Below are 21,021 nucleotides of genomic sequence, written 5' to 3' on the forward strand. Positions count from 1 at the left end.
CAGCAGTTGCTACATCCATTTTTGGACATATAAATGAATGATATGTTACCATTGATTCTTGAAGAATATAATTTATAAATGCCTCATGAACTTAGTTTAACTGTCATACACCATCAGAACCCAAAATATAAACTTGCTCTATTCCAATGTTGGTAAACAAAGTACATTTTAACAAACGCCATATAGCCTCAAAACACAGTTAAACGATCATTTTGATATTTCAGAGTGGTTACAGTTCTCCAGCCGCATCCCTCAGCTTTTTACCCAAACAGTGGAGGGGAACAGCTTTGTTATTGTTTCTACTGCTGATTTCCACTTTAAGTGGCAAATAAAGAAGCAGGGTTGACCGTAACAGGGTTGACAATTTCATTATTTATCTTAAAGTTTCACAAAAAGTGTTAAATTGTTCAAACATTTCTAGCCTGTCTATCTATGGGTAACAGCGTTGACATGTTAGGCTCGACCTGCTCAGTTTACCACCACAAAACACCATGCCATTCCCTTACTATACACTACCTGGTCCCAAATTGAGTGTATGGGTTTACGTAGCCATCCCTTTCAGTGTGAGCTATGACTTGTCCACGATCAATATGGTGATTTACACAAATACTTCCCATAGAGTCCCATGGTTCTAGACTGCCAAGGGGTGAATGACTCCAATTGATCTACACAAAATTCTACTGAGAGATCCTTGCCCAATTCCACCCTCACATCCTTACTGTTTTGTTTCAGTGACCTTTTGAGAATCTTTGGTAACATCCCATTTCCCTCATCTAGCACATGAGTCAAATTATCCTCTTTGGCACTCTCCGGGGGATCATGGTGAATCAGGACTATGGCCCCCACAATAAAACAGCTCAGGACGGTCAGTGCACACGTGAAGCCCCACCCTCTCCCCGAGAACATATCAACAGCCAGAGCCAGACACATCTTCACTTCTATGAACAAAAACAGGGGTGACAGGACAGGGAGGGTTACTTCATTCGAGAGATGGCCCCCGGAATTCTGTTAATTCCAGTTCTTCTCCCGAACTCTGTTTATTGTTCGATAGTGAAAAATGTCTTACCCCCCCGCCGTGCGATATGAATCTGGGTAGCTCTTTCAGCTAGCTGTCACCAGGAGGCTTGGTATGGGACTGGATTGAGTGACTTCACCTGTAGTTCTCCTGTAGTGTATAAAATCTTGGACATACAGATTTGGTTAATAAAACAGTTTCTTATTCGTTCTGTTTATTAGCTAAACATTTTTTTATTTTTTTATTTTTTTTATCCTATTCTAGAACACCATTTACCTCCCCCCTTTTGTTACCTTGCTCTGCCCAGGTAACAACCTTGCCTTATTTTAAACAATGACTTAGGTAAGATTTAGTATACCATCCTTATGTCTGACATCATCCTTCAGTAACTGTTTATCTACTCACTATGTTATCTGGTAAAGCTGTTCATGAAAGCAGGAATGCCAAATAAAATAAAATGGGCCAGTGTCGACATCTGGTGGTTGTGTGGGGGAATGAGTTTGTGCGGTATTGCCGACTGATTGGAATGGACTATGTGCTTTAGTACATTTAGGAAGGCCTTTTACACTCATACAACACCAAGACATGAAGTTAGCAAAACGAGAGAGAAGAGATGCTCCATCTGGGTCTTTTGACGACAGAGTATATATTGATAACATTGGGGTGCCACGAGGTGTGCCGGATGAGTTCAAGGCAAGAAATCAGATACTAGCAGGATTAGAGTCAAGCATTTTTTAGAGTCAAGCAATGTAGACTTGATTAATTATATTTATTATAATCAACAGCGCTTTATCAATTATTCCAGAGATGCGATTAAATGTTTGGCAGAACAGACTTAAGCAACCAGATGGCTTGGCAGAATAGAATTGCATTGGATATGTTATTGGCTGAAAAGGGGACATGTGTTGTACTTGTGTTGTTCGGGAACATGTGTTGTACTTTCATCCCGAATGGCACAGCTCCGGACGAATCAGTGCCCGAAGCCTCAGCTGTTTTGACCACCCTGGCTCACGGGTTGGCAGAAACTCTGGGGTGGATATTTCTCTGAATTAAATTGGGTTGACAGTATTTATGGAAAAATGTGGTGTTATGGGCCACTTTAACCTGTGTGACTGTGTTAGTCTTGTACGTACGTGGTTGATTGCGTGTATGTATGAAAGTTATTGTTTCCAGGACTATAGAGAGATCAATGACACTACAGATGGGGCCGTTATGGGCCAATTCCAGGTTCCGACCCGTGGAGGACTGAAGGCATATCTACAGAGGAAGTGGACGAATCTGGATCTGTCATTTGTGGGGAATTTATGTTTGATGAGGCTAGTGTTGAGATGAAGGGGAATTAGATTGTAATTTGTTTCCATGATTAAACTGTTTTTTAATGAAGGTCGTGACAAAAATCCAGAAGGAAGAGTTATGATTCTGATGTAGGTTTAAAAACAGTTGGAGTTAAGGTTAGATTTGATTAATGATATTTGGAAAGTTGGATAAACATTTATAATTGATTTGTTGATTATGTGTCTATTCATATGATAATCTGATAAACCTCTATAAAAAGGTTAGTTAAGCTCGTTTATACTTTCATTTTTTATGATTAAATAAAACTAGATGTAGAATTGAATGTATAATATTTGATCAAAGGGAGGATTGATAGAGGAAAATATAGTTTAGATGATCAATTATGTATTCGTTAATGATTAGAAACCATTTATTCTAATACTATTATGTTATGATATGAAAGGTAAAGGTTATTGGTTAAGCTGTTACTGAAAATGTAAGCAGAACTAATGTGATTGTCTGTGCCTCTTGGGAAGGTCAAGGGGGAGAAAAAGCTTTTCAGACAAGATAAGAATGTTTGGGTTTTGTTCCATTGTTGAGAGAAATCTGTATCTTTTAGACAGGTTGTAATGTCTGGTTTATGAGGGGAGTAGAAAGCATCTCCGGACCTAAACAAAAAAACAACGGGGCTATCATGGGAAACTGATGATGTAATTTTGAGTTTATAACCTGTGGAAATCTGTGTATGTGGTTAGTACTCTCTGGAATTAAACGCTGGCTTTTAAGACTGGTCTCGATCTACTTCATGCATAATTAATGAACTTACAACTCATTAAATGAATTAGAAATGAGTGCTAATTGGTTTTGGCAATTAAAACATTAAAGGAATTTAGAATTCCTCTATCATCGTTTCACCATTTTAGTTCACGTAAAAGGGTTGACTTTAAAATGAAGGACAGACGTAAATGAACCACTAATCACATGAAATTAATAATAATCTTCGGATATAACTTTGTCAAAGCAACAAATGACTATGGCTTTACAATTATGGTGAAAAAAGAGAGAAATGTTAGGGTTAAATTCCTCCTAGAAGTCAGAGTCAAAATGCACTTTGGCACTTAGGCAAATCTGTATTCATTAAAAAAAAATCTGACCTATTGAATTCTCCATGTGGTCTATTAATGGGCACTTGATTTAATTTAACAAGCTTTTGGTGCACATTTTCAATTTCAAATATCAAAGGGACGCAAAATGCTCATTTCATGAAACAACCCAATATCAATGTACCAGAAAGGGGAAGTTTGGGTGTCCAAGTACCAAAAAGGAGACTTTTCTGTGTTCCAAGCTCAATGTTTTAGGACTAGACCATAGGCTTATGAACTCTGAACTCCCTCTTTCTCATGGCTATTTTCTTGCTGCATTTTTACATCAGAGCATGTTAAAACACCCCTTTCACCGTTGTTCCTTACAGACAGAGAGAGTGGACACATGAAGCATGATGACTATGAGACTCAGTTCAATAAGAATAATCTGGTGAATCCTGCTGGCGTGTGTATGGGGGTATAATCATGGAATTTCTGCAGAAGTGAAGTCTCAGTTTATTGAATTAAACCTTCTAGCCAATACAATTTCATTAATTGCTGAGGGGAGTCTTAAAATAAGTGTCCAGGGAAAATCTCATTGTTAAAAGTTCATAGTCTGTTAATACCCAAATAATGTTATTAACTCATCCTTCACTCGTATTTGTGGCCAAATCATAAATTGGAGAAAATACACTAATGGACAGTTACTTTAAGAGGAATTCTTCCAAAGCAAAGTTTCAATAATTTTGCTATTCGAGTGGCCGGTTAAGTGATAGCATATGTCACTGAGGATTACTGTCACGCCCTGACTGTAGAGAGCTTTTCATGTCTCTATTTTGGTTTGGTCAGGGTGTGATTTGGGTGGGCATTCTATGTCCTTTCTCTATGTTTTGTATTTCTTTGTTTTGGCCGGGTATGGTTCTCAATCAGGGACAGCTGTCTAGCATTGTCTCTGATTGGGAACCCTACTTAGGTAGCTTTTTCCCACATGGGTTTTGTGGGTAGTTATTTTCTGTTTAGTGTTTGCACCTTGTGGGACTGTTTCGGTTTCATTTAGTATTTTGTATTAGTGGTCAGTTCAATAAACAAACATGAACACTTACCACGCTGTTCTTTGGTCTGACTACTCTTCCTCATCTGACGACGAAAGCCATTACAATTACTGTATAAGTACATAAAAGGGCTAGTTGAAATGTCAACCGTGCATTTTTTTGTTGCAGTAAATTGTTTACTACCAACATTATCACCAAACGTCTTGTCAGAAACCACCCAATCAATGATCCTTTCAGACGGAGAGAGTGGACAGATCCTGCGCTTGTGGGTATCGGGATAAAATCATGGACTTTCTGCAGAAGGAAAGTCTATGTCCTTTTAAAACTTTGCCGATGGGAGATCTTAATTATTCACTTAAAGTCACGTTTCAATAATGCAATTCTTATGTTTTCAACTGGCTTGATAGCATAGAGTCGTTAGTGAAAGTCTACACACCCCTTGCACACATTTTGCTGCCTTAAAATGACATCTAAAAAGGATAATTGTTCTCTATTGATCTACACAACCTACTCCACATTTTGAAAGTGAAAGAAATTATAGAACATTTTCCAAATGACTGTATTGAGGCTGTATTGATTGCATATGTCTTCAGTCACACCCCAGAGTCAATACTTGGTGGATCGAAGCACCTTTCATACCCATTACAGCTATGAATAATTTTGAATACGATTCTACCAATCTTATCCTCTAAGGTTTTACCTGGGCTTTGCTCCATTCACATTTCTTTTGATCCTAACAAACTCCCCAGTCCCTTCCGTGACAAGCATACCCATAACATGATACTGCCTCCACAGTTTGTCAGGATTAAAAAAATATGAAAGGAGCAAAACCCAGGTAAAAAGTTAAAGGAAAACGTATGAAAACCTAAACCTGTTTTTTTTCAGCGAGACAATTACACTTATTTTTATGCCAAAGACACACCAGAATGGTTTTCTGACAGGTGTTGAGCGCTCTTGAGTGGTCTAGTTTCAGTCCTGACTTAAATGTGCTTGAAAATGAGAAACAAGTTTTCAACATTGCTGTCCATCAATGATTCCCAAGCAAATTTCTGAGCTTGAGCAATTTGAACAAAATCAGTGGACATACATTTACATTTACATTTAAGTCATTTAGCAGACGCTCTTATCCAGAGCGACTTACAATACAGTATGTTGCCCTAAGACATGGATGGGCAAGTTTGAAGGAGTGGGGGCCACACAAAAAATCTGCACTCAACATGAGGGGCCGTAGTTGCTCGCAGCCAGGTCTGCCAAGCCGCACTGCTTCTTAAACTTCTTATGGTTGGGGGCAGTATTGAGTAGCTTGGATAATAAGGTGCCCAGAGGTGCCCAGAGTAAACTGCCTGCTACTCAGTCCGAGTTGCTAATATATGCATATTGTTAGTTTATTTGGATAGAAAACACTCTGAAGTTTCTAAAACTGTTTGAATGATGTCTGTGAGTATAACATAACTCATATGGCAGGCAAAAACCTGAGGAGAAATCCACCAGGAAGTAGGAAATCTGAGGTTGGTCGATATTCAACTCAGCCCCTATTGAAGATACAGTGGGATATTGGTCATGTTGCACTTCCTAAGGCTTCCACTAGATGTCAACCGTCTTTAGAAACTTGTTTGAGGCTTCTACTATGAAGGGGGGCTGAATGAGAGGGGAATGAGGTCTGCCAGCAGCCACGAGCTGGTCATGCGCATTCAGAGGTGTGAAGACAAAGGAATTCTCTGGTTGGAACATTATTGAAGATTTATGTTAAAAACATCCTAAAGATTGATTCTATACATCGTTTGACATGTTCCTACGGACTGTAACGGAACCTTTTGACATTTCGTCTGCAACTAGTGAATGCGCTTCGTGAGTTTTGATTTGTTTCCCAAACGCGCTAACAAAAGTAGCTATTTGGACATAAATGATGGGCATTATCGAACAAATCAAACATTTATTGTGGAACTGGGATTCCTGGGAGTGCATTCTGATGAAGATCATCAAAGGTAAGTGAATATTTATAATGTTATTTCTGACTTCTGTTGACTGCACAATATGGAGGATATCTTTTTGGCTTGTTGGGTCTCTGAGCGCCGTACTCAGATTATTGCATGGTTTGCTTTTTCCGTAAAGATTTTTTGAAATCTGACACAGCAGTTGCATTAAGGAGAAGTTTATCTTATCGTTATTATATTATATTTCCATATATAACACTTGTATTTTCATCAACATTTATAATGAGTATTTTTGTAAATTGATGTGGCTCTCTGCAAAATAGTCGTTTTTGGAACTACTGAACATAACGCGCCAATGTATACTGATTTTTTAAAATATAAATATGAACTTTATCAAACAAAACATACATGTATTGTGTAACATGAAGTGCTATGAGTGTCATCTGATGAAGATCATCAAAGGTTAGTGATTAATTCTATCTCTATTTCTGATTTTTGTGAATCCACTCTTTGGCTGGAAAAATGGCTGTGTTTTTCTGTGACTTGGCTCTGACCTAACATAATCGTTTGTGGTGCTTTCGCTGTAAAGCCTATTTGAAGTCAGACACTGTGGTGGGATTAACAACAAGATTACCTTTAAAATGGTATAAGATACTTGCTTGTATGTTTGAGGAATTTTAATTATGAGATTTCTGTTGATTTGAATTTGACGCCCTGCACTTTCACTGGCTGTTGTCATATCAATCTTGTTAACGGGATTTCAGCCCTAAGAAGGTATCACAGCGCGCATCCAACCCGGAAGCCAGCGGCCAGCTGCGACAGAGCCTGGGCTCAAACCCAGAGTCTCTGGTGGCACAGCTAGCACTGCGATGCAGTGCCTTAGACCACTGCGCCACCCAAGAGGCATCAGGGCATGCTTTTAATAGCAATATGTATATTTTATTATGTCTACTCAGATACAAAGAATCCTCCCTACACTCTGTATAGAGAGAGTTCCAACATCAGTGAGATGACGTTGAACTGCAACTCTGGAGATGAACCTAAAAGAACAGCTTGGTATTGGGCACCCAAAACCACTCTACATGCAACATCGGTGAAGGTGGCTTCAGCAGAGAGAGAACATCCAAACGGGGTATCAATGCAGGAGAATCCTCAGAGATTTTCATTCCGGGGTTTCAAGGTAGACCACTGAAGCCAGCCAGTGGTCCTGAGGTGTGAGGTGTCGGAGGTGAGCGGTGACCCTGTGACCCTGGCCTGGATGAGGATGGAGGAGAGCAGAGGCATGCTGGTCAAACAGGACGTACTGCCAACAGGACGCTCAGTGTGACCCTGCCCAGCCTCCGTAGAGACCAGCTGCACTGGCAGTGTGTGGTGTTCACAGAGGGCATTCTTAGGGCTACAGCCTCCCTGACCCTCACAATGCCCACCGAAATAGGTACGTAGCTCACAGACACTTTATGCGTAAACATTCTATATAAAATGTTTTGCCTAAAACATTATTACAAAGAATACATTTGCAGGTGTCTATAGCCATAGTTCTAGCCTCATCATTTGTACCTTTTGGAAAAGTAGCCTCCCTCTCCCCTTCTCTCTCTCTCTCTCTCTCTCTCTCTCTCTCTCTCTCTCTCTCTCTCTCTCTCTCTCTCTCTCCACTCTCTCTCTCTCTCTCTCTCTCTCTCTCTCTCTCTCTCTCTCTCTCTCTCTCTCTCTCTCTCGCTCTCTCTCCCCCTCTCCCCTTCTCTCTCTCTCTCTCTCGCTCTCTCTCTCCCTCTCCCCTTCTCTCTCTCTCGCTCTCTCTCCCTCTCCCCCACTCTCTCTCTCTCCCTCTCCCCTTCTCTCTCTCTCTCTCTCGCTTTCTCTCTCTGTGTGCCATTGACAGAGAGTAGGCTGTAGCCTGTGATCATTGTTCCCTGTTTAGGTTGGTGTGTGCCGTTGCTGTGATCCTGATGAGATCTGGTGATTTCCACAGGAGGGGGATCAGCTGCAGCTGCAGGTAGCCACACTGATTTCTAACTTATACCGTGTTCCTAAATGTAATGTTATTCTATGTTAAGATGGACCTGTCTCAAGTAATATTTTGTTTCTACCTTGAAGTTATGACAGACCTACCACTGACTGAGATGATCCAAAGAGAGACAAAGGTATCTACAGTACAGTATACTTGCACATCCATTCCAGTGGATGCTGTGACACTGGAATGTTAGATGTAACTCTGTTTTTGATCTTCTTTATTTTTGTAACTGTCTGTTTAAGACCAAGACATACCTGAGCTCGTCTATGAAAGCAACCCAGAATCTAACATTTATGAAACACCCACTAAGAACACGTCACAAGTGTGAGCCATTCATCATCATCACACACTTAAAAAAGCACATCTACAAAACACATTTTTCAAATCAAATCAAATTGTATTTGTCCCACGCGCCGAATACAACAGCCTTACAGTTAAATGCTTACTTACGAGCCCCTAACCAACAGTGCATTTTCAAAGAAATATGGATTAGAATAAGAGATAAAAGTAACAAGTAATTAAAGAGCAGCAGTAATAAATAACAATATATACAGGGGGGTGGCGGTACAGAGTCAATGTGCGGGGGCACCGGGTAGTTGAGGTAGTATGTAAGTGTAGGTAGAGTTAATTAAAGTGACTATGCATAGATGACAACAGAGAGTGGCAGTGGTGTGGAGAGGGGTGCAATGCAAATAGTCTGGGTAGACATTTGACCAGATGTTCAGGAGTCTTATGGCTTGGGGACCTAGACTTGGCGCTCCGGTACGGCTTGCCGTGCGGTAGCAGAGAGAACAGTCCATGCCTAGGGTGGCTGGAGTCTTTGACAATTTTAGGCCCTTTCTCTGACATCTCCTGGTATAGAGGTCCTGGATGGCAGGAAGCTTGGCCCCAGTGATGTACTGGGCCGTACGCATTACCCTCTGTAGTGTCTTGCGGTCGTAGGCCGAGCAGTTGCCATACCAGGCAGTGATGCAACCAGTCAGGATGCTCTCGAGGGTGCAGCTGTAGAACCTTTTGAGGTTCTGAGGACCCATGCCAAATCTTTTCAGTCTCCTGAGGGGGAATAGGTTTTGTTGTGCCCGCTTCCCGACTGTCTTGGTGTGCTTGGACCATGTTAGTTTGTTGGTTATGTGGACACTAAGGAACTTGAAGCTCTCAACCTGTTCCACTGCAGACACTTAATTGAGAATGGGGGTGTGCTCTGTCCTCTTTTCCCTGTAGTCCACAATCATCTCCTTTGTCTTGATCACGTTGTCAGAGAGGTTGTTGTCCTGGTACCACATGCCCAGGTCTCTGACCTCCTCCCTATAGGCTGTCTCGTTGTTGTCGGTTATCAGGCCTACCATGTAATGATTGGGGCGGCAGCGTAGCCTAGTGGTTAGAGCGTTGGACTAGTAACCGGAAGGTTGCGAGTTCAAACCCCTGAGCTGACAAGGTACAAATCTGTCGTTCTGCCCCTGAACAGGCAGTTAACCCACTGTTCCCAGGCCGTCATTGAAAATAAGAATATGTTCTTAACTGACTTGCCTGGTTAAATAAAGGTAAAAATAAATAAATAATAAAAAAAAAAATAAAAAATGATGGTGTTGGAGTCGTGCCTGGCCGTGCAGTCATGAGTGAACAGGGAGTACTGGAGGGGGCTGAGCACGCACCCCTGAGTGGCCCCCGTGTTGAGGACCAGCGTGGCAGATGTGTTGTTACCTATCCTTACCACCTGGGGATGGCACGTCAGGAAGTCCAGGATCCAGTTGCAGAGGGAGGTGTTTAGTCCCAGGGTCCTTAGCTTATTGATGAGCTTTGAGGGCACTATGGTGTTGAACGCTGAGCTGTAGTCAATGAATAGCATTCTCACGTAGATGTTTATTTTGTTCAGGTGGTAAAGGGCAGTGTGGAGTGCAATAGAGATTGCATCATCTGTGGATCTGTTGGGGCGGTATGCAAATTGGAGTGGGTCTAGGGTTTCTGGGTGTGAGCAATGACCCGCCTTTCAAAGCACTTCATGGCTACAGACGTGAGTGCACGGGTCGGTAGTCATTTTGGCAGGTTACCTTAGTGTTCTTGGGCATAGGCACTATGGTGGTCTGCTTAAAACATAAAAGTTGTAAAATAATTATGCTGTCTACATTCAGTGACTGTGATGAATACTCTACTGAGTGGATGATCTTATACACTCTTGTCATGCTTATGCTTTGTACCAATCCTGCTTCATATAGCAATTTTTCATACTACATTTTCAGGAATCAAAACCCATGCAATTTGAGCCATGGCTTTAACTTCTATTTTTTATTTTACCTTTATTTAACTAGGCAAGTCGGTTAAGAACAAATTCTTATTTTCAATGATGGCCTAGGAACTAACTGCCTTGTTAGTTAACTGCCTTGTTCTGGGGCAGAACGACAGATTTGTACCTTGTCAGTTCGGGGATTCACCCTTGCATCCTTTCGGTTACTAGTCCAACGCTCTAACCATTAGGCTACGCTGCCGCCATTTAAAGGTCCATTTAAAACAGCTGATGAAACTAACACTGTAAAAGTTTGAAAAAATAATAATATGTTTTAATTCCTGAAAGTTTCTGGTTGAAAATACAATCCACAAAGGACCTTTTAATCAGCGGGTTTGAATGGGTGGAAGTTTCAGTTTTCCATCATGACATCACCATGTGGTAAATTGGTTAATAGACCAATAACAAAGAGTTCCAAAACGATCTGCCAATAATGGCTATGTTTCAGTTTTTCCCTTCCCACTCAGACCACTCCCAAAAAGTGTTTTTTGACCCTTTTAATGGAAATCTATGACAGTAAAGTTCTAAATTGTTACCCAGAAATTACTGAAAAATGAAAGCTGCATTGTGCCTTTAATGCTAATGAACCTTAATGGACGTAACCCCATTATAACATTGCTATGCACTTCACTTCACCATACTGTACCATATGTTTTTTAATGAATCAGTGTATAGGTCTGGTGATATAACGAACAAACTGCTTCCTGTAACACCAGTTTAGATCATGTTAAGTAAAATCGTTCCAAGTTTGAGTTGATTCTATTTCAATTCCAGCTCAATTCCAGTTTGAATTTGACCTTTTTCCCATGGTGTGTTTTTGTTAAAGTATTATTAACGTAATTGAGAATAAAACCACGTACAGTTTTCTGGGTCCATTCCATTACTGTAACTACTGTCACATTTCTCCTGGCTTGGCCATCCGACCATGGCATTCAATGGTCAAAATGGGTAGCACAAATGCTAACGGTTCAAATCAACTGAGAAAACGTTCACGTTATCAGATCAAGAGAACAAGTTGCTACAATGATGAATGCAATAGTGAGATGACGAGATGTAACTGAACAAGACAGCGGAAATTGTGCAAGCTGCTGTTTCAATGTAAGAATGTGCTATGCTCCTTCTCTTTGTCTGGAGTTGTTTCTCAGATATTGGTGGAACTGGAGTTAAATGTCAGGTCAGGATATGGACCACATTATGGTTATTCAGTGGTGGATCCTGTTATGCATATCAGGGAATTCTGCTGAGGGTGAGTTCAGTTCTTACTGTATGTATTTCATCATCATTATTTTGTTGCTCTGAACATCTTGTTTAAAACTCTACAAGCAGAATATTTCATTCAAAACCCAAATATCTGGGACAAGCAATTTAAATGTATATTAAAGGATTACATGTACAGTATGGACATGTTTCTATGACTATCAGAGGGAAGCTGGTATACCGATTAGACTTTGAAAACCTATTCTCTAATTTGAATCGGTTGTCCTTGATTTTTAAGACAAATAAGGGGCTTTAAACCAGATTCACAATAAATAATCTGTGCATTTTGAAACTGTTATGGGGTGAATTAATACTGTCATTTGACCAGATCTGTGTCTCATTGTCCACACACAGTCATGAAGAGGAGCATCTTCTTGATCTCTGGTCAGACAGAGAGTGTGCATCTGTCTGTGTCAGACCTGGCTCAACCTCACTGGTCAGAGTTCAGCTGGGAGTGGACCTCACATGATGGGAGATACTCAGAGATTCAAATAGCCAGAGCAATATCCTCTAGGCTAGTGGTTAGTCCACCTTTCACAGGGTACTTTTCTTGCAGCAAAGACTTTGACGTAACAGTGAAGCCGAAGTTTGAATGTGCAGGGGTGTTTTTGTTGGTAAGAGCAAATGTCCCATTGGTTAAGATTGAGATCTTCGCCACAAAAAGTAAGTAGATTCTGCATCTGTTTTGTACAGACACGCCATCGTGAATCTTCCATAATGACAAATACCTTCCAATGATTAAATCGCTTCAAAAGCCAGCTTTCAGAATTCATTTCTTCACCGTAATTGTTCATTCCCATTATTGTTTTAGTTTGGACAGTAAGTTTACATTGTAACCATTTTAAAATTCCATGTTTTTTCAGTTACACCTTCCTTGTGGCCTTCATTTCGTCTGGGTTCTGATGTGAGTGTTAGTTGCGAGGTGTCCAGCCTACCAGATGGGGCCACACTGCAGTGGGAAAGAGATGGAGATTCCACTTCTAACACCACGCTGTTCTACAATAACAGTCCACATGATCATCCGCAGTGTTCATCCGGACAGTCAGGGGGCATACTACTGCACTTTTAGACAGAATGGAACACTGTTATATAATGTCTCTAATGCTGTCAGAATTGAGGAAGGTACAAAATGTGTTCTTATCTAACTGAAATATCAAAACCTTTATGTGAAATGTGAATGTTGTCCTCTTGATCAGTAGTCATTGACAATCAATAATATTGGTCTCATTTTAAATGGATAAATGGTGATCACATGTGATACATTTACAATAAAATGGACCCGTAATGCCACTTAGACTTTGGATTTAAATGAAATTCAACTTTCCCCTCTGACTGAACAACGCTATGGTTTTCTCCACAGTTTCGTCTGATGCCACTCTCACAATGTACAGAGAGAGCTCCAACAGCTCTCTGGTGACACTGTTTTGTAAGACATCAGATGGGTACATCTATGCATCATGGTCCTGGACCCCATTATCTACAGCTAAAGAGGTTCACCTTGTGACAACTACAATGTACGGATCCAATGACACGTTTAATGAGAGATTTTCATGCGGGGACTTCAATGGATCCTACTTCCCTCTCAACTTCTCACCGGTGAAGTTTGAAGATTCCGGAAGGTTCAACTGCTATTTTGAAAACCTCCTAGTTGCCTCTATTAATGTGGTAACCCTAAAGGGTGAGCATTATCATTTTAAATATCCACGGTGCATTTTTCAGAATAATCTATTTTACTAATCTTTGAGAGAACAGATGACAGATCCCCAACGATCTCCAGATTTCCATTTCAGTCTCTGCAGGTGCGCCTAGTGGATTCCCCAGGAATCATCCGGTGGTCCTGAGATGTGAGGTGTCGGAGGTGAGCACCGACCCTGTGACCCTAGCCTGGCTGATGATGGAAGGGAGCAGGGGGCTGCTGGTCAAACAGGACATCCTGACAGAGAGTCACCCTAACAGGACGCTCAGTGTGACCCTGCCCTGCCTCCGTAGGGACCAGCTGCACTGGCAGTGTGCTGTGTTCACAGAGGGCATGCTCAGAGTAACAGCCTCCTTGACTCTCACACTCCCCACACAGACAAAAATGTCTTCAATGACAGGTAACAACTTGTTATGATAGACTCTCTTCAAATTGATCTAATCTGTTCCAACCTATCTCAAACCAAACACATTTTTCCTCACTGGACCTCTGCTTTCCCCTGGCATAGGCCTAGTGTAACAAAATAAATAGGTTACCATGCTGGAGAGGTTGCCATGTTTAATATAATCTAACAGAAGTCTCTGTTTCACAGGGATGGGCACCGAGACAGTGGTCAGAGGGGTGATTACAATGGCTGCCACCCTAGGAATTCTGGGACTTCTCGGGTTCTACTGTTGAAGACCAAACGGTAAGGAGACACTCCCTCTTGGATAGACGCTCCATAAAAAAGACCTCCAACCTAATCCCAAAGGGAGGAACCATTGAGGAACCATCAAAAATGTCTGCCTTAGACAGTACCTATCTTTCTCTTTCGTTTTGGACCGAGGCAGAGCTAGCCTTTCTCATGGGACGTGGATCCTTCTCTGCATTAGACAGCTTTTAAAGTCTCCAAACATATGACCAACTTTGATTTTGTAGTGAACTACAACTTAAATGAACATTATGTAGTAACAAACATGATCACCTTTCATAAGTACTGAGTGGAAAACTAGTGAATTAGTGTGTGTAAATGACATCATTTCAAACTCTTCTGGTTGATGTGTTGTTGTGTCTTCCATCCAGGCACCCAGACACAGAGACAAAAGGAGGAACCTGCTCAACTGGAGGAGACTAGTGTATAGCCTTGTTGCTAGCCTATGGCCTGTGGCTGTGTTGAAACATAGCTTTCCCACCCATGTCTGTACCAACCAGTGACGTCTTTCACACTGAATTACCACATGACACACTGTGTTCTGTCAAAAGGTCTGGCAATAGAAACTTCACTGGTGTTAAAATAATGTGTTAACCACCAACAACCTTCCCCCCAAAGACTAATATTGAAAACATGACCATGTTATGATACTGTAAGCATCTTTCCAAAAGACCTAAATAATTCACACTGAGTGCACAAAACATTAGGAACACCTGCTCTTTCCATGACATAGTCTGACCAGGTGAATCCAGGTGAAAGCTATGATCCCTAATTGATGTCACTTGTTAAATCCACTTTGATCAGCGTAGATAAAGGGGAAGAGACAGGTTAAAGAAGGATTCTTGAGACAATTGAGACATGGATTGTGTATGTGTGAAATTCAGAGGGTGAACGGTCAAGACTAAATAGTAATGTTTTTACACTCAGTGTATATTATTTAGTTCATCCTAGAAATGTACATTTCCATTCATCCTCAGTCTGTAATGTTTGTACACAATAAATGGGGATGTTAATACTAGTTTGTCAACAGTGTCTCAGCTTATTTCACCGTCTGATTGTCCTGTATTAGGAAAGCTTTGAACTTTGAATGGACTGTTATAAGAGACTGGCTATAATGTAGCAAGTTAGGCTTTTTGGTTTTGAAAGCCTTTGGTTGCATTTGGACATCATGGTCTTTGGATTTTCAATATATTCACTGTTTGCTTCAAGAGTAAAATGTCTTGTTTCCATATTAATTATAAAATGTGTAACATCCTTGTAATAATACTACTTCTATGATTTAAATTGCACAGCATTTACATTATATTCTGCCACATGGTGCTAAACTGTGACATGTTTGACTATTGTTTTGATCCCATTGATGCCTATTATCGGCAGGTAGCCTAGTGGTTAGAGCGTTGGACTAGTAACCAAAAGATTGCTAGATTGAATCCCCTAGCTGACAAGGTAAAAATCTGTTGTTCTGCCCCTGAACAAGGCAGTTAACCACCTGTTCCAAGGCCTCCATTGAAAATAAGAATTTGTTCTTAACTGACTTGCTTAGTTATGTAAAATAAATGATGATGGTGGTGTGGCATTGATCATTTAACCCTTAATCCTGCTCCGTAATCCCTGCTTGCTACATTCAGTATAAGGCTGATACAAGTAAAGACATTTTATGAAGTACTATATCCTCAGATTTGCACTCATTTTATAATTGCGTCACCTCTGTAGTTTTTGAACTTCTTCTTTTCTTCAGTCATTTTCTGAACATATTTATCAGAGACGTCAGTAATGATATGAGTTGGCTACTGAGTAGATACGGGAACAGAACAGTAACATACAGCAACATGGGGCAGTACAGTGCCTCTATGGGTGGAACGTTGTTGTGGATTCTGCTGTGGATATCTAGATCCGGTCAGGGACTCTCAGCTGAACGTGAGTAACGTGTTTCTGGTTGAATTATTTGACGTAAAAGAGTCACCATTTAAAGGGGTAAACTGTCGTTGCTACATCCATTTGGTGACCTTTAAATGAATGATATACACCAGCACAGGAAGTAGTTTGGGGTGGAATGCAGTACATTTTTTCAGCAATGGAGGATGGGTGAGGGGCTGAGAACGTTTTGTCAAGGGGGTTGCATTTTTGTGTGAATTTTTAAGGATATTTTCAATCAGATATTTCAGGGGGTGCTACAGCAGCCTGAGCACTCCTACTTCCTGCAGCTGTGAACACCCAGGATGGGAAACTGGGGGCCCGCCCCTTTTGAAGGCCCTCGGGTCAAAAGAAGAAGTACATTAAAAACAAAGTTTTTTTCTCAGTCGGGGTCTCAACCTACTGTTGCAAGTTAGAAGAGGATAATATACGATGTGACATTTTTTAAATATGTTTGTGCATCAGCAGTTTTTCTATGATGCAGTCACTGATTGTCAGTCAATTAGTCCATGTCAGCTGAACATTTTTTTATTGGTAAGTTAGTCTTGCTGCTAGCTTTCTAAATTTAGTAATCATGGTCGAATTACCATCCGGGGGGAACACATTGATTTTGTTAGTCAGTCTCACTCAGATATCATATTAAAAACTGCACACATTTCTCCTCACCTTATGGCAAAATGTGTAGAATTGCAGGAAATGAGTCAAACAAAATCAACTTGTAAAATAGTAGAAGATTGACTCCAAAACATGTTTTTTCTCTCCGCTGTCAAGATGGGTTCTGCAGAAATGTTGTCCTCACTATGTGGTGGTGGGGGGGATTATGCAAATGTGGTTATGCAGACCTGCAAGGCATTCCCCCCCCCTCATGATGAGTTCAGTTTTAGTGGCCCCCACCACCCACCAAGTTGCCCATCCCTGATATACATCCATTGATTCTTGAATATTTGAACTGCATAATGAGCTTAGTTCAACTGTTGTACCCCATCTGTATCCCAAATATAAGTTGTAAACTATATAAATATTAAAAACATTTTTATAAATATCTCCAGGCCGACCCCTCAGCTGTTTCCCAAATCAGTAGCAGGTTAACTGCTTTGTTGTTGTTCTATCAGCAGATTGCCCCTTTAAAGCATGAAATACAAGTATGATGAAGCTATTGAGGAGTCATGTGAGAAAGAGAGCGAGAGAAAATGTGAGATTTGAACAGTGAATAATATTAATATAAAGATATTTTGCAGCTTTTTATCCCATCGTTTTGAATATCTTCCCTCCACAGAATTGTCAAAGAAGATATTTTTCCTTGCCGAGACCAATAACAGAGTCACTCTCCAAGTTTCCCCTGCAGTTCCGAAAGGGACAGCGCACCAATGGATGTGGACCTCACATGACGGCAGACACTCAAACACTTCAGTAGCCCAAATCACTTCCTCCATGAGTAGATATCCTTATTGGAACACACAGGCTCCTTTCTCACAAGGAACAGGATATGACCTGTCTATGCAAAAAAAACAGGAAAATGCTGGAGAGTTTGTGTTCATGCAAACCAAACCAGCTTCAGCAGTTCTGGCGAGATTTGAGGTGTTTAGTTTTGTGGTTAAAGGTATATTGATCATGTTCAGTTTCTCAATGTGTAAAATTTGAATCATTTTAAATATCAATGTATATCGCCTCGTCAATATCATAATAAGAGACAAACTTTTGCTGTTGTTATCATTTCATTATTGATTTTCAACCATTTTAGATTTGTAAAAAGTGTAAACCACTGATTTCCACATTTCCCCTCGTTTTATCTTCTTTTAACGAATTGAAGTAAAGTAATATATATCTCCTTGTTGCAGTGACACCAAACTATAATGGTAATGAAGTGTATCTGGGTTCTGATGTGAGTGTGCATTGCGAGGTGTCCCACATACCAGATGGGGCCACACTGCAGTGGGAAAGTCATGGAGATTCCACATCTAACACCACGCTGTTCTACAACAAAACGGCCCATATGATCATCCACACTGTCGATCAGAATTACAAGGGGAGATCTAACTGCATGTTCAGACTGAATGGAGAATTGTTGTTTACAGTTTATACTAAACTGAATGTGCAAACAGGTAAGATTTATTAACATGAATGTAATATATTAATGCATGACTTGACCAAATGTGAAATATTCAGGAAGATGGTCCTCAATAATACAAAGAAAAGAGTGATACAACTGCACCATACAGGCAAACAATATCATCAGCATTTTCCTTTTAACGTTTCTTTTTTCCAGGCACATTTAGTAACCCATTGATACATCTGTTTCGAGAGAGCAGAAACAGCAGTGAGGTGAAGTTGATCTGCAGGTCAAGTTCCCCAAATTCCTCAAACAGCAGAGCCGACTGGACCATGAGCAGATCAACAACATCTGTTACTCTGACTTCATCAGGCAAAGTCAGAAGTGACCGATTCTCATCTCCCTCATTCAACGGATATGATTTCCCACTGCATGTCTCACCGGTGACATTTGAGGATAGTGGAGTTTTCACATGTTTCTTTGAACACCAAAGGTTCAGCTCGGTTAAAATCACAACCATTCGAGGTAACTTTGCTTTTGTCTTTTAACAATGAGAGAGCAGACACTCTGTTCACTTATACTGTTGGTTACTATGACAACCATTCATTTTTCATTTAATAATTTAATCAGCTGTTCAGTACATTGTTACAGTTACTGCTCTTTCAGTCAAAGTACAGTACAGTACTTTTTCTGTTATTTATTTTAGTATCTGAATCTGGAGGGCCCCTTGGTGGCCAGCCCGTGGTGGTGTGGTGTGAGGTGTCGGAGGTGAGCCCCGACCCTCTGACCCTGGCCTGGATGAGGATGGAGGGGAGCAGGTGGCTGCTGGTCAAACAGGACGTCCTGACAAAGAGTCACCCTAACAGGACGCTCAGTGTGACCCTGCCCAGCCTCCGTAGCGACCAGCTGCACTGGCAGTGTGCTGTGTTCACAGAGGGCATGCTCAGAGCGACAGCCTCCCTGACCCTCACACTCCCCACACAGACAACAATGTCGTCAATGACAGGTAACAACTTGTTATGATAGACTCTCTTCAAATTGATCTAATCTGTTCCAACCTATCTCAAACCAAACACATTTTTCCTCACTGGACCTCTGCTTTCCCCTGGCATAGGCCTAGTGTAACAAAATAAATAGGTTACCATGCTGGAGAGGTTGCCATGTTTAATATAATCTAACAGAAGTCTCTGTTTCACAGGGATGGGCACCGAGACAGTGGTCAGAGGGGTGATTACAATGGCTGCCACCCTAGGAATTCTTGGACTTCTCGGGCTCTACTGTCGAAGACCAAACTGTAAGGAGACACTCCCTCTTGGGTAGACGCTCCATAAAAAACACATCCAACCCAATCCCAAAGGAACGGGACATTGAGGAATCGTATAAAATGTCTGCCTTAGACAGTACCTACCTTTCTCTTTCGTTTTGGACCGAGGCAGAGCTAGCCTTCACATGGGATGTGGATCCTTCTCTGCATTAGACAGCTTTTAAAGTCTCCAAACATATGACCAACTTTGATTTTGTAGTGAACTACAACTTAAATGAACATTTTGACGAAACGTTCTGGTTGATGTGTTGTTGTGTCTTCCATCCAGGCACCCAGACACAGAGACAAAAGGAGGAACCTGCTCAACTGGAGGAGACTAGTGTATAGCCTTGTTGCTAGCCTATGGCCTGTGGCTGTGTTGAAACATAGCTTTCCCACCCATGTCTGTACCAACCAGTGACGTCTTTCACACTGAATTACCACATGACACACTGTGTTCTGTCAAAAGGTCTGGCAATAGAAACTTCACTGGTGTTAAAATAATGTGTTAACCACCAACAACCTTCCCCCCAAAGACTAATATTGAAAACATGACCATGTTATGATACTGTAAGCATCTTTCCAAAAGACCCAAATAATTCACACTGAGTGCACAAAACATTAGGAACACCTGCTCTTTCCATGACATAGTCTGACCAGGTGAATCCAGGTGAAAGCTATGATCCCTAATTGATGTCACTTGTTAAATCCACTTTGATCAGCGTAGATAAAGGGGAAGAGACAGGTTAAAGAAGGATTCTTGAGACAATTGAGACATGGATTGTGTATGTGTGAAATTCAGAGGGTGAACGGTCAAGACTAAATAGTAATGTTTTTACACTCAGTGTATATTATTTAGTTCATCCTAGAAATGTACATTTCCATTCATCCTCAGTCTGTAATGTTTGTACACAATAAATGGGGATGTTAATACTAGTTTGTCAACAGTGTCTCAGCTTATTTCACCGTCTGATTGTCCTGTATTAGGAAAGCTTTGAACTTTGAATGGACTGTTATAAGAGACTGGCTATAATGTAGCAAGTTAGGCTTTTTGGTTTTGAAAGCCTTTGGTTGCATTTGGACATCATGGTCTTTGGATTTTCAATATATTCACTGTTTGCTTCAAGAGTAAAATGTCTTGTTTCCATATTAATTATAAAATGTGTAACATCCTTGTAATAATACTACTTCTATGATTTAAATTGCACAGCATTTACATTATATTCTGCCACATGGTGCTAAACTGTGACATGTTTGACTATTGTTTTGATCCCATTGATGCCTATTATCGGCAGGTAGCCTAGTGGTTAGAGCGTTGGACTAGTAACCAAAAGATTGCTAGATTGAATCCCCTAGCTGACAAGGTAAAAATCTGTTGTTCTGCCCCTGAACAAGGCAGTTAACCACCTGTTCCAAGGCCTCCATTGAAAATAAGAATTTGTTCTTAACTGACTTGCTTA

The 21,021-nt window shown here is 40.9% G+C and overlaps 2 protein-coding genes across 3 annotated transcripts; both read left to right on the forward strand.

The window, feature by feature from the left end:
- The first annotated feature begins 11,692 nt into the window (after nt 1-11,692).
- Nucleotides 11,693-15,312, forward strand: LOC124042917. Its single transcript, XM_046361056.1, has 7 exons — nt 11,693-11,896; nt 12,262-12,570; nt 12,771-13,029; nt 13,268-13,585; nt 13,698-14,003; nt 14,196-14,291; nt 14,666-15,312. Exons 3-6 carry the CDS (start codon nt 12,846-12,848, stop codon nt 14,279-14,281), a joined length of 894 nt encoding a protein of 297 aa, XP_046217012.1. The 5' UTR covers nt 11,693-11,896; nt 12,262-12,570; nt 12,771-12,845; the 3' UTR covers nt 14,282-14,291; nt 14,666-15,312.
- A 796-nt stretch (nt 15,313-16,108) lies between these two features.
- Nucleotides 16,109-20,497, forward strand: LOC124042918. 2 transcript variants are annotated; one of them, XM_046361057.1, is made up of 7 exons: nt 16,109-16,211; nt 17,485-17,808; nt 18,047-18,310; nt 18,475-18,783; nt 18,965-19,264; nt 19,457-19,552; nt 19,851-20,497. In XM_046361057.1, exons 1-7 carry the CDS (start codon nt 16,124-16,126, stop codon nt 19,907-19,909), a joined length of 1,440 nt encoding a protein of 479 aa, XP_046217013.1. In that variant the 5' UTR covers nt 16,109-16,123; the 3' UTR covers nt 19,910-20,497. The 2 variants fall into 2 exon arrangements, with proteins under 2 accessions (XP_046217013.1, XP_046217014.1); XM_046361058.1 differs by lacking the exon at nt 16,109-16,211 and adding an exon at nt 16,605-16,742.
- The last annotated feature ends 524 nt before the right edge of the window (nt 20,498-21,021 follow it).

The sequence above is a fragment of the Oncorhynchus gorbuscha genome, linkage group LG09 (genome assembly GCF_021184085.1).
Source record: "Oncorhynchus gorbuscha isolate QuinsamMale2020 ecotype Even-year linkage group LG09, OgorEven_v1.0, whole genome shotgun sequence".
NCBI lineage: Eukaryota > Metazoa > Chordata > Actinopteri > Salmoniformes > Salmonidae > Oncorhynchus > Oncorhynchus gorbuscha.

What these genes read in the sequence shown, in the direction of transcription:
- LOC124042917 (XM_046361056.1), top strand. Translation starts at nt 12,846, where the DNA reads ATGGGGCCACACTGCAGTGGGAAAGAGATGGAGATTCCACTTCTAACA. An exon ending in TGCTGTCAGAATTGAGGAAG is followed by an intron (nt 13,030 to 13,267) that starts GTACAAAATGTG and finishes TTTTCTCCACAG; the next exon opens with TTTCGTCTGATGCCACTCTC. An exon ending in TAATGTGGTAACCCTAAAGG is followed by an intron (nt 13,586 to 13,697) that starts GTGAGCATTATC and finishes TTTCCATTTCAG; the next exon opens with TCTCTGCAGGTGCGCCTAGT.
- LOC124042918 (XM_046361057.1), top strand. Translation starts at nt 16,124, where the DNA reads ATGGGGCAGTACAGTGCCTCTATGGGTGGAACGTTGTTGTGGATTCTG. An exon ending in GTTTAGTTTTGTGGTTAAAG is followed by an intron (nt 17,809 to 18,046) that starts GTATATTGATCA and finishes TCCTTGTTGCAG; the next exon opens with TGACACCAAACTATAATGGT. An exon ending in TAAAATCACAACCATTCGAG is followed by an intron (nt 18,784 to 18,964) that starts GTAACTTTGCTT and finishes TATTTATTTTAG; the next exon opens with TATCTGAATCTGGAGGGCCC.